Source organism: Rhinatrema bivittatum, chromosome 3 (assembly GCF_901001135.1).
Source record: "Rhinatrema bivittatum chromosome 3, aRhiBiv1.1, whole genome shotgun sequence".
Lineage (NCBI taxonomy): Eukaryota > Metazoa > Chordata > Amphibia > Gymnophiona > Rhinatrematidae > Rhinatrema > Rhinatrema bivittatum.
The window spans coordinates 376,357,569-376,370,785 of NC_042617.1; the positions used below are offsets into that span (position 1 = coordinate 376,357,569).

Sequence of the window (13,217 nt, forward strand, 5' to 3'; positions counted from 1 at the left end):
CCTGTCTTGGGGTGGCGTCTGCTCCCATCAAGCCTGGAGCAGCCTAGGTGCCATGTGGCAAGTTTTAAGCCCCTCTGCAACGGGCATTATTCCAGCCTTGACTTGAAATTCATCCTGACAGTCAGAGATCATGTGAGAGGGTAAGTAATCCCCTTTTTTTAAGGGAAAAAAGCAAATGTTGCTTACCTGATGTAACAGGTGTTCTCACAGGACAGCAGGATGTTAGTCCTCACAAATGGGTGACATCGAGGATGGAGCCCTGTACGGAAAACTTTTCTGTCAAAGTTTCAACAAGCTTTGACTGACACTGGCACACTGGGTGCACTGAGCATGCCCAGCCTGCAATTATCCCTGTGAGCCACAGGTGTCTCCCTCAGTCTCGTCTTATAGCTAAAAAGCGCAAGCGAAACTAAAATAAAAGTATACAGACCCAACTCCGCGGGGTGGCGGGCGGGTTTCGTGAGGACTAACATCCTGCTGTCCTGTGAGAACACCTGTTACATCAGGTAAGCAACATTTGCTTTCTCACAGGACAAGCAGGATGGTAGTCCTCACAAATGGGTGAGTACCGAGCTGAGGATGCCCGGGAATGCACCAGATACACCGCAGATGCGCAAAGGCGTAACGACTGAGGTGGAAATGGGAACGGAGGGCATCCGCAACACCATAATGGGTTCGTGGAAGGATGTTGGGTAGTGAATTGAAAAAAGTAAGAGTAGGCGGACTGGCCAAACATGGAGCATGCCGGCTAGTCAAATGTAAGCAATAATAGGCTGCGAAGGTATGGAGAGGACGCCAGGCTGCAACCTGATAAAAAAGTACAAGCAGCAGTAACCAAAGGGAAGCTGTTAAGGCTAAGACGGACACAACAGTATGTGGATACCCACAGTGTTGTAGTGAAATGTCTGCTTGTTGGTAGGAAAGGAAATATAGACCACTTAATCAGAAGGATTAGGTCTGTGTGGCCACTGGAAGTAGCAGCTTGACCCTTGCATGAAGGAAAGAGTCAAGTGGAATTCACATGGAATGCAGTGCAATGTAGATAGAATGTAAGCGCAGCATTACTGTCCAGGAATGTGGAAAACCCAGTCTCTCCCTAGGGCGAGAGAGAGAGGTTAGGAAAAATTAATAGAGTATTTCCTGAGGAAAGGAGATACAACATCTACCTGAAAAGGATAGAAAGTTGAATGCGTAGAACTACTCAGTGGCAGAGGAACGGAGTCAGGTGAGTATGGAAAGAGTGCATAACTCACGGACCCTGCTGGCAGGAATGACATTAAGAGGGAAAGAAGTTCCCTTGCCAAACTGTGGAAGAGAGGAATGGAAAGGCTCAAACGTAGAATGTATGAGACTTATAAGGAGAATATATATGTTCATTCCGTGATTAGAGAAATAGAGGCGGCTTGATCAGTGGATAATCCATGGTAAGCCGACTCAGAGAGGATTACCAAAAACGGGAACCCAACTCCCAAAACGATACACCTCCTAAGAGAAAGGTGTATCTATGTGGAGGATGTCTGGAGAACAGAATCCGAGGGAGTAAGAAAAAATGGTGGAAAAGTAAAAGGGGTAATACCTTTTTTTTTTTTTTTTTTTTTTTTTTTTAGCGTCAGGAGGTAAAGCCTGCCATATTAAACGGCAAGATTTATGTTTAGAAGGTTTTGTGACGCTACCAGAACCTAAGAACATCAGTAAGTCTATGATTTGGGACTGACTGGTGAGAGAATAAAAGGTTACTGATATGGATTGAGAAGTATGGGAAAGCATACTGATCTCAGTCAGGGAGTGGGGAAAAGAATACTGAACCCCATCCCAGTTCAACATTAGAAGAATGCTGGCTACGAGAGGCAGCAGAAGAGATATATTGAAGAGGCCTTTGATGGAAGAAAAGGCATCTAAGGGAACGCATAGGAAACATGTGTAGGGAGCAGAACCTGTGCATCGTATGGAATGATGCAGACGCAGAGGAAAGTTTAGTTAAACTCAGCGTTAAAAGATTTGCCCTGTACACATGTAATTGAGACCATTCGAGAGGATAGAACCTACGTGGAGAAGGTCAGATAGAGCGTTCATTAAATCTCTTAGATATGTGGCCCAAGGACGCATGAAGTGAACAAGGGCCAAGGGTAGAGCTGCGCAGCTGTCTAGCAGAGCAGCTAAGAGGTTGTGCGTGCTTATGAGTTGGAAAGCACATTGTCCCTATGCTGTCTGTCTGTATGCACAAAGAATTGTTGCAAAAGCAGTATTGGAAGGCATAAGGGCATAACTCATGGGTGCAACGTCCAGGAAGTTTATGAGAAACTATGCTGGAGTGCAATAGATGCATAATGGGTTGACAGCTTCAGGAGAAACTTTATAACCCTAAGGAATTGCGAGCATGAGTCGAAGGAGACTAGGTCCTAGTTCGAACTGGGATAAGAATCAGGGACGAAAGCAATGAAACCACTTAGGTCCATTGAGTATAGAATGTCACTGAATATAACCCATAGCAGTTTTGAATTATGAGAAAAATGCATAGTGGGAAGAAACCCCATAGCCCAACCATGAAAAGTTGAAAGGCTGAGGTTATGGAAAATATGCGCAGGGACATATAACAATGTATCAGAATGTCTGTGCGCATGCTGGACAAGAGGGTCTTAAGACTGTGGTGTCCAGAAGTGTTACAGAAGGGATTTATGGCAGTGACAGTAATCCCAGTTAGTAAATGTATAGTGAGTCCTGAAAAAGTGAGAGCTCCTTGCATGTACTGAAAGTGGTTAGCAGTAGTCTATGCAAGGAAAGTGAATGATGTTACACTCCGCAGAGAAAACAGCATTCACCAACAGTGATGCAAGAGACAGTTCACTTACCGAAGCTGGTGCTAGCGGCAGAGCTTGGGGTTGTAATGTTGACTCACCATAAAGCACATAGAAACATTAAAATAATGTACTTACTGCAGTATGGAGTGATGGTAACCAAAGATACCATTGTACCTGTGACGTCTAAAGAAAGTTGGATTTTCTTAGGTCCAGGATGTGCGGAGAGTAACTATTTTCTGTTAAAAGAAAGAATAGTGCAATTAAAACTCCCCAACCCCCCTCCCTTCTCCCCTCTGCACTTCGTAGCGCCTGGGGGAGTGTACCAGGACTTTGGTACAAGGTGGGGTGGCCGCTCTGATATCTGACTAGATGGGAGACCAGGAGGTGTCCCAATGGAGGATATCATGTAGGCTCCTGCAGGTGTGTGAGCGGTAAGTGGTACCCGCATTTCTGTATGCTGTACAAGGAGACACTGAGACCTGTGGCCAGGCCTCAAGGTGGACTTGTACATGGGGCAATGGTTGCTGAATCTCATGTTTAGCAGATCAGCCAATGCAGCTGGACCTTGGTTGGGAGGGAACCAAGAGTCAGAGCATTGGTTGGCACAGGGACTTGTTACTGACAAGAGAAGAAGCCCTGCTGCAATCCCAAGAAGATAGAGGGGTTCTCCTGATATTGTGGCTAACATAGCTAACATAGTGATATGTGACACTAATACAGTTCTAAAAGGCACATGACCCAGAACTTTTCGAACCACGGTCCGAATGGGAGAACACAACTCTATGGGAATGCTGCCGAAGCGGGTACTTACCATCCGACGTAGATCGCCGCAAGACGAGCCGGTGAAGATTGTTGACCCCGACGGTCTCCGGAGTCCTCGAGGGTAAGGCCAGGGACGTAAACGTCCATCTTGCTCTGAAACCCGGTATGGTGGCACAGGTACAGAGGAGACAGGCCAGGCGTGAGTGGCGTTTAGACTGCTAAGTGTAACAGATGGCCATAGTCCCACACCACTTGACGGTGGGGCACGCCAGGAACAGAGGAGCCCTAACGGAACTCATGTTCCCTTCCCTCGTCAAAGTGGCTCGATGTGTCGTGACGCCAATGCAGAAGCTGTCGGACCTGGATCCGGAAGTTCTGGATCACCAAGGACTGCCAAAACTGTAGGAACAGTGCTGATGGCAGTGGTGATGTCGCTCTGCCCGAGCGTTGTCCAGCCTGGAGAAGGATGGCACCGATGTGCTGGATGGCGTCAGCGGCGGACGATCACGATGTCGGCGATGATGGGTGCCACTGTGCTCGGCCCGGTCTTTCCCCAGCGCCGAGATGGAAGCCCTCGTCGTCCTGGAAGGCGATCGATGACGAACTGTCAGCACGCCTGCTCTGCTCCTGACACAATGGAGTGTCTTAAGCTAATACGGGGCTTAAAAAAGAACCCAAAGCGTGGAGCAATGTGAGGAGGCGAGGGTATTATGTGGCGGTGCTATGTCGGTATTGACGATATTGAAGGCAACCTAAGGGGCTTCGAGGATATCATCAAAATGGGTATGAAAAATCGTCGATGACTGGCCAGGAGAATGATGACAGTGACGGGCACTGACAGCAGTGGCATAGGTATCTTTGAAACGATGTGGAATCGAATAATCGAAAAACATTGCCGTTATTGAAAAAGATACCGGCATCGACTGAGTCGAAGTCGAATCAATAGGGCGTCAAGGACACCGAAGGAAAACGGAGGTGTCGAGGGCATCGATGCATGGAGGCGGGCATTTATGCCGTTTGTGGCATGGCCACGGGCATCAACTATAGGGCCACAGACGTTGACGGTATCGATTTGGACAGACTCAGATTTCCAAGTGTACATGGCATCGGTGCCCCAGACACGTGTGTCGGTGGCATCGATATGGACACGTATGGAATCGATGGCATGGATCTCCCAGTCGATGAATTCCATCCCGGCATCAACGCCAGTCCTGGAATCGGCATGGGCATCGATGCCAGCCATAAGGCTGGCATTGGCATCAACGCCCATCCACGGAATCGAGCCGGCATGGATACCCACCGATGGGACCCACCTGGGCATCGAATTTCACCGATGGGAGCAGCCTGGCATCGACTGCCCTCGATGGATGCATTCTAACATAGATGCCCATGGATGAAACACCTGGGCATCGGTGTCCATCGATGCAAAAGGACCCGGCACCAATGCCATCGACGGACAAGCCATCCGGCACCGATGTCCATCGATGGGGACCATCCGGCACCGATGTCCACCGATGGGGACCATCCGGAATCGATGTGGCACCGATGCCCACCGATGGAAAAGGGCTGGACATCGGTGGGGAGGATGGGGCATCGATGGCATCCCCAAAAGGGGGGGTGGCATCGATGAAGTGACCCTGGGATCGTTAAAAAGTGTCTCAGGCAGCGGTGGCGGCGACCCGAGTATGCATGGCAGTGACTAACAGCGTGTGCGTCAATGGCATGCATCCGGGGTAGGGACGGCACCGAGGAAGCCCAAGGAAAAAAACAGCGCGTAGGAGGAAAAAGCCTGGTAGCACTGAAAAGCAAAAAACATGGATAAAGGCATCAGGGCACCGTGGGGGGAGGGGCGCTGATGACATATAAAAGCCCAGGGCGGTTTAGGAGGGTCCCGGTGTAGCGATAGGGTATCGACTGCGTGAGGGTACCAGGGAACGAAGGACTTGAAGCTACAGAGGTCCTAAAGTTAAGGAAAAAATCCCTACCCCACTAGCATAAGCAAGCAGAGTGTCACAGAGATACTCGCAAGCTGTTTAAAGCTAACTGAAAAATGGGGGAAGGGAAGGCTTCAGTCAGTTAACAGCCTTAAGATAGTGACAGGAACCGACCGAAAAATAAGAATTAGTACTCACCGAGCGTCGTAAAAACGTACGCGGAGGGAGACCTGTGCAGGGAAAAGTGTTTTTTGAAGTGAAAAGTTAAGTGTTTCCATGAGGTAATTAGTTAAAAAATCCTCACAGAGCTCCAACCGCTATGCTGACTGCAGAGCGGAAAAAAGAAGACTGAGGGAGACACCTGTGGCTCACAGGGATAATTGCAGGCTGGGCATGCTCAGTGCACCCAGTGTGCCAGTGTCAGTCAAAGCTTGTTGAAACTTTGACAGAAAAGTTTTCCGTACAGGGCTCCATCCTCGATGTCACCCATTTGTGAGGACTACCATCCTGCTTGTCCTGTGAGAAAAGAGAGGTTGCCTTTTTTAAGGCTGAGCAGAACTGATAATCTGGCAGGATGGACTCTCTTCCTACTTCACTGAAACCCATTCTAGCATTAGTGGTTTGGTCTGTTCCTAATTTTTAAAAAAATTTCTCTTTCTGGGGAATATTAAAGTTTGTGGAAGTAGTTTCCTTGATGCCACCATGCTTGACGGGTTGTGCTCACTGTATTGCAGTGCTTCTCTGCCTTTCTATAAAGTAAAAAGAAAATTTATTGAAAATTTCATAGAAAAGTGCCAGTCACAAAAAGAAGATTTTATTAAAACAATATGAATAAAAAATCAACATGAAAAAACGGGGTTGATCTTCTGTGATCCAGCTCAACATATTTTAATGACATAAATTCAAATAAAAATTGGAGGTGGGAGGTTGTTAATGATTTACATAAGAAAACATTGGCACCTGGATGGTTGCTTATAATATATGAAACTACCACCCGTTTTCCTATATAATTGTTAGAAATATGAAAACAAAAGATTATTGTTAAAAGAAATTTTTGAGCGGATACATAGAAAATCACCTATATAAAAATAAGCACCGGGTGAAAATGTATGTGTGAAATATATGGTACTCATTTGGTGAGGATCTTAGTTGAAAGATTTCTATAAAGTAGCGCAATTTGAAGGACTTCAAATTGCGCTACTTTATAGAAGGGGCCCATGAAAACATTAAGGACTTAATGTCTTCATGGGCCCCTGCAGCAGACCTGGGCTAGTCCTATGCAGATTAGCTGGCCAAACCTCTGCACTCTGCCACTTAAATTCATACCCACAAACACAAAGGCTTGAATGTTTTTAGAACTAATTGCACGAATGGTTTTAAAATCTTCCTTGTGCTGCCTCACACTAGACTGGATACAGCACCACTTGTTTGGATAAGACCAGCAATGTGAAACTCGTCGTTCCCCTCCCCCCCCCCCCCTTCTGTAGGGATGTCCCATCATATACACCCAGTCCAGTGAGTCACCTGCTGGGATGAGACCAGTAAGGTGAAACGCTTCCTTTCGCCTTCTTTAAAGATGTCCCATCTTCCCCAGCACCTGTCTAGTTATCTGCTGAGAGGAGATTCTGTATCTTGCCTGGTGTGGGATGAGCTGGGAAGACTATATCTTCTCACTCGGTGAGAATTCAGCTGGTTTGTCTTGTCAGGGAGGGAAACTGGAGCACCCTATCCCATAAAGCTAGGTAAGCTTCCTTCAAACGTAATTGAGAATATGGAGCTGGCACTGAGGTTTTTGTTTTTTTTTTGAAGTGGCAGCCATGTTAGATTTTTCCTTCCTGTGTATTGGCTTTTTTTGCTTGGTGGGCCTCGGGGGTTTGGGAGGGATGTGGTATTTCATTTGTGAATTGTAGGTACCAAGTTGTGGTGCTGACCATAGTTCTTACCTGCACGCTGGGTTCTAGTCTCTGCAGGCCCCAGATATCAGTGAATTTCCTTCCCCCCCCTACTCCTCAATTGGCGACTAACTGGACCGGGTGTACCCTGTAAGGGACATTTAGGAAGGTTGCAAATGCAGATGCATCAGGTCTGGAAGTTTTAGAGCTCATTGTCTTCTCTTCCCCAAATCCATGTTGAGCTGCTCCCTCACTGGCTACCATGAGTAACTTTGAAAACTTAACAGCTGCTGAAATGTTTAGTTTTATTGTGGCTATGCAGGAAAAAAAATACCAGATGAGACCTGTAGCAAACTTTGTACACCTAGCATGTGAAATACAGTGGTTACTGTGATGGTATCATGGGAAAATAATGGTTCCCCTCTCCACCCCCAACTCTGTGTGTTAAGTCTCAAGGCTGGTGTAGCAAGGATGTCTTTTTAAATAGATCATTACTTCCTGGCAATATACAGGAAGCAGGCTTCTTGTAACATTCTGCCATAAGAGCAAAACTAAGCTGTCATACTGACTGGAAGAATGGACCCTTTGTGCTGTCTCCATTGGCCCTGCCTAATGAACGAATCCACCAGGCTTGTCTGACAACTGACATAAAGCTCTTAAGTGGGACTAGCTGGAGCTTTGCCTATACTAGCCACCAAACCCCCCCCCCCAAGGTTGAGCTCATTGGGTTCTGGCTGATGACCAGTCTTGGGTGGGTCCTAGGGTGATCTTGGAGAACAGAGTCTAAATCCAGGTAAAGGGTTGGTGCAGACGTCAGAGGTGAGGGGAAGGCCAGTGATCAGGGCAGTCTAAATCCAAGCCAGGGTTGGAACTATGAAGTCAAACTGAAGGAAGAGGGAACAAGGAGACTAGCAACACACAGTAGGACACAAGGCACACCAGAAGACCTGTTGAGGTGCCGACTGGTTGTAAAGCACTTCCTTATATACTCCTGGAAAATGTGATGTCATCAGCCAGTGCCACAGGAAGTCCCAGGTAGAGACCTATAAAGGAAGTAGAGTTCCAGGAAGTTATATTCTGGGACCTTGGATCAGCATGCTGCCAGAAGCTATGCTGGAGTCGCTTTGGATCAGAGGTGAGGGGCGTAACAGTATCCCTCCTTCAAATGCCCCCTCCCCCCCATCGCCTGGCCTTCATGGGAACCTGCGGTGGAATTCAGCCACCAGCTGGGAGTCTAAAGATTGGCAGGTTCCCATGAATTCTCTTCAGGGCCATAGTTCTTCCAGGTGATGAGATACTGCAGCGAATTATGAACTCTGGGGGGATTCAGGAGCTCCAAATGGTGGTCTTCCTGGCCAAGAGAATGTGTCAGGCTTGAGAAGGGAAACATGGAAAACAACATGCACTCTCATGGAGGGTGGAGACTATTGCAACATAATTCTTCTGCTTGGTTCTAGCAGTCTGCAGAGTACACCGGAGTAAGTAAAATGCCATCTCCTGTTTCCAAAATAGCCCACAGTGCTGCTTCCTTTACCCCTGCATTTCAATTATGGCAGCGTTTCTATTTAGGGGAAAAAAAAAGTGTTGCTGCTTACTCTGTCCTTCCCAAACAAGACAATATTCCTATCATGGGACTCGTTTACCATTACCTATCTTGGTGGCTCTCTGGTTGTGGGGTTCTATTTCCAAAGTCTTCCTCACCAAAAATATTTTAACACCGGTTGCCTCCAGTCTGAGCTGGGAAGCTCATACACAAAGGCTTATGCTAGGTTTGTTCTTTCCTATTTGGCATCTGCTCATTGTCTCTAAGCAGTAATTCTCAAGACATGCTCCTTGCACACCCTTCGACTTCATCTTGGCGTTGCCAAGAGCAAGCTCCCTCCTTTCATTGTGTTCACTTTCCCATTGCAAGGCAATTTGTTGGTGTTGATTTATAAACTGACTTTGTTTGGTGGTGGGGGTTCTTCCTGAAACTTATGGATAGTTAGATCATTTTTTAATTTTTTGGAGCCTAATCTAAGAGAATGATTACTGAAAGTTTGGGTAGTCTGGCCCCGTTTTGTTTTGGAGGACTTTATCAACTAGAGACAGGAGTCTCCAGCAAAGTCTGATCGTTTTTATGTAATGGGTTCACTAATACTTTAGGCTTGGTGCTTTATTTATGCATCTGGACAAATGCATTGTTTGCCTTGTTCTTTCATTGAGTGAGGGAGTTCTGCATTAGGGATGCCACCTGGCTAGCTCATGAGAGCACAGATGCCAGGTTACTGAGAATTGGGCTCCATGCCCATCAGATTGATCAGATATAGGTTTAGATAAGGGCCTCAGGTGGCAAACTCTGGTTCTCAAGAGCCATTCATTGAGAGATCTGGTTTTCAGGCTATCCACAATGAAAATGCATGAGAGAAATTGGCATGCTTTGCCTCTTTTGAAAGCAGTGATATCTCATACGTGTAGTCATCATGAATATTCTGAAAACCAGGCTTGCTTGTGGCTCTTGAGGATCAGTTGCCCATCCCTGCTGTAGATGAAGATTAATTTAAAATTAATCTGGAGAGGAGGAAGCAGCTAGGCCAAAAGTGTTGCTCCATAAAATAGTTTTGATCCATAAGTGATTTGTGAGTTTAAAACCAGAAGAAGTTGTGCTAGAGGCCTGTCGTGCCTCATGTCATGTGGTCTGGCTGCTGAATATAGAGATTATCTTTAAGCCATGAATGCTGAGAACTGGAGCTGAATCATTTTACTATAATCTGTGAGATTTTTTACGTTTAAGAATATATATAACACCAGGAAGAGTGCTGGGAAAAGTTTGCATAGTCCAGGAAGTCCAAGGATTTTAGTCAAACCTTTTTTTATTTTTACATCCTGCAACTCCACTGTAAGTATTGTATTTCAAAAGGGTCCCCCGACACGGACCCGTTTTTCGCCGAGGCTGCGTCGGGAGGGACACACAAGTAGTATCAACAAATTCTTCATCAGGTTTTAAAAGGATATGGCAGGGAGCTTGGCGAAACACGGGTCCGTGTCGGGGGGACCCTTTTGAAATACAATACTTAGTGGAGTTGCCAGATGTAAAAATAAAAAAGTTTGACTAAAATCCTTGGACTTCCTGGACTATGCAAACTTTTCCCAGCACTCTTCCTGGTGTTCTAGACGTTTTACGTTTGCCATGGTCTGTGCGTTTGTTTAGTTTTAAAGGAAAAATACTGCTGGCTGCATTCTCGACCACCTAATGGCCCCATCAGGGACTTACCTTACTAGACATTTTTAAAATATTTTTGCATTTCCCTTGGGTCTCTGGTTCTGTTAAAGTTCATCTGCTGAAAACTAGACTATTTGGAGAAACTATAAACTGATTTGCTCTTTTGGTACTGCAGGATTTAAGAAAAACTTCAGGGTTGTTGGCTTATTTTTTTTTTTTTTAATGACCTGTTAAGTATTAAGAATGAACACTTTAGGATGTATTTAAAATGCCTCATTTTTTACACACGTGTGTGTGTGTATATGTATTTGTTTTTTCATATTACGCAATAACATAGTAAATGGCAGCCATCTTGTCTATCCATATTAAATGAGAACGCTCCTACCCTAGAAGCCTTATCTCTCTTTTTCTCTCCAAGTGCCTTCACCCTACAAATATTGCCCATTTTCTTGACCTTTCCATTGCTCATTGCTGCAGGGTCAATACGTCTTCTGCTAACGGTTCAGTCCAATGTGCAGATGAGTCCCTGTGATGGTACAGAATGACTTTCTCTAGGTGTCCTAGATTAAATTTTATATGGTGACAGTGTACCATGTGTTCCTCCTGCTAGCAAAGTTATAAAACAGGTGAGCAGGAAGTATGGCACGTTACGATAAACAATTGTAAGTAGAGAAACATTTTGGGAAAAATTGGCTTTTGGGGCACCCCCCTCTAATGGGAAATGGAGTTCACTTAAGGAAAATACTTTGTCTTGTAACTTCCTATCTTTCTTACATCTGAAAGATGATCCCTGAATAAAATGCCTTCCTTGCAACTTGCAAATGACTCTGAAAATTGATGGTTTGTTAGATTTAAATCAAAAGGATTGGTTCCAAGTTGGGGAAGACGGGGGTGGGTAGACATTGTACAGAATTGGGTGCCTGGGAGGGGGGGGGAGAAGGAAGTGGTGATGCTACCCAAGTTGGCTCCCACACACCAGTATGTACATGCTAAATGACTGCATCTCCTGCCATTTGTTCTATACTTGAAGATATTTGAGGGGATTATGATTCAGATCAGAAGCTTGTAGCTTCCTGTATTAGAAAAAGGCTTGTTCCAGGCAGCCTGATGTGGTGAGATCAGGCGATGTATTACGCCACTTCTGAGTGACATCTGCAGCTCTTAAACCAGTTGGTATTGGTGGGATCCTGTGTGCTAGAGTATGAAAATAATCGCTTCTCAAAATACTCCTGTGAAAAAAAAAAAGGAGGGAGCCATTTTAGGGGGTTGGTATAGTCCTGATTCGATATAGTAGATCAGCACTTCTCCCACTCTTTTTAGGGGCATGCTGGAAGGCTAGTAAAGGGATCCTTTTAGCCCTAGGCCAGTGAGCATTGGATAACTGTTCTGAAACTGCTTAGACCACTTGGCCTGGTTTTGGCACCTTGCAGTACAGCTTGTGGTAGTGCAAGGAGGAGGTTCCAGTCCTGTTTGTCTTGTAGCTGATACAGGCCTTGCTCCACTGCTGCAGAATTCCCTGAGCCATGTAAGCAGCTGATAATCTGCAGGTATTTGGCCTGCAGTATTTTTTTTCTCATTCTTGAAAATGGTTTTTGGAATAGTAGGAAATCCCTTGTTCTGTTCTAAACTTAGGGCTTTGCATAACAGGAGCCTGAATGATTCTGAGGGTGTCTGTGCCTTCCTGCTTTCCTAAGTGGAAGGGATGAGAGAGAGCACTGCCAGAGGATGGGAGAAATGAATAATGATGAAAGGAAAAAGTTTTCAATTTAGGGCCTGATTTCACTAAGGTGTTTTTCTTGCTCTGTCTCTAAGAATCAGATTTCATGAAGGGGTTTTCCCAAAGTGTGTATGAAGGGAAGTTTAGATGTAACTGAACAAAGTTATGCTCAATCTCATGTCCTTATTCCTTTCTACATCATGGGTTATGTGTTATTTAAATCTAAATAAAGAGATTTCCTCCCATCCCAACCCTCTCAGGGAATTGTTTAGTAAATCTGCCCACCTAGTAACCGTTTCACTGGAATCCTAGCATCCAGAAGGAACCTCTAGCTAGAATGCTTTATCTGTATGCGTTTTCAGTGTATGTGCAAATATGAGCTGTAAGCTAAACACATTATTGGCCATTTTAAAGAAGCTGAGTATCAGATTTTTTTTTTCTCTTTTTCAGTCTCCAGAGGGTGCAGATGGTAAAGATGCAGCAAAAGCTACCAAACAAGAGGTAAGTGCAGCACCTTACATGTCTAACCTTTTCCCCTGCAACCATCCTTATATGAGGAAGGCTTCACCTATTCAGGTTTCTTCTGCAATATCTTTGTTAAAAGATATTGCAGAAGCTTATGAGTGTGTGTTCTCTAGCAGTCCTGACCTGTCCATTATTACTGCTCAGGGAGCAGCAAAAAATGGAAGTACATCATGTTACTCCCACCCACCCTTAAGTTCATTCTTGGTTTATAAACTCTTATCCTATATAAGAGGACAAACATGTTCACGTCAAAAATAAATCTGGGATTTATCTAAAACAAGGAAGCGACTTAGCTCTTACCAATTAGATTGATTGTCCCCTTGCAGATCATTGTCAAATTTATGCGGTGCATTTAAATTTTTTCTTTATTGAATTTTCAGTTATATA

The 13,217-nt window shown here is 45.2% G+C and overlaps 1 protein-coding gene across 5 annotated transcripts in view; it reads left to right on the plus strand.

Moving 5' to 3' along the window:
• HMGN3 (high mobility group nucleosomal binding domain 3) overlaps positions 1–13,217 on the plus strand; it is an 82,788-nt gene that overhangs the window by 22,559 nt on the left and 47,012 nt on the right. For all 5 annotated transcript variants that reach the window (XR_003855643.1, XM_029595572.1, XM_029595574.1 and 2 more), the window contains exon 2: positions 12,756–12,806. Coding sequence is in view for 4 of the 5 variants with exons in the window: in XM_029595572.1 (XP_029451432.1) it covers positions 12,756–12,806 (51 nt within the window). In the remaining variant the exon portion in view is untranslated. The remainder of the gene's footprint in view (positions 1–12,755; positions 12,807–13,217) is intronic.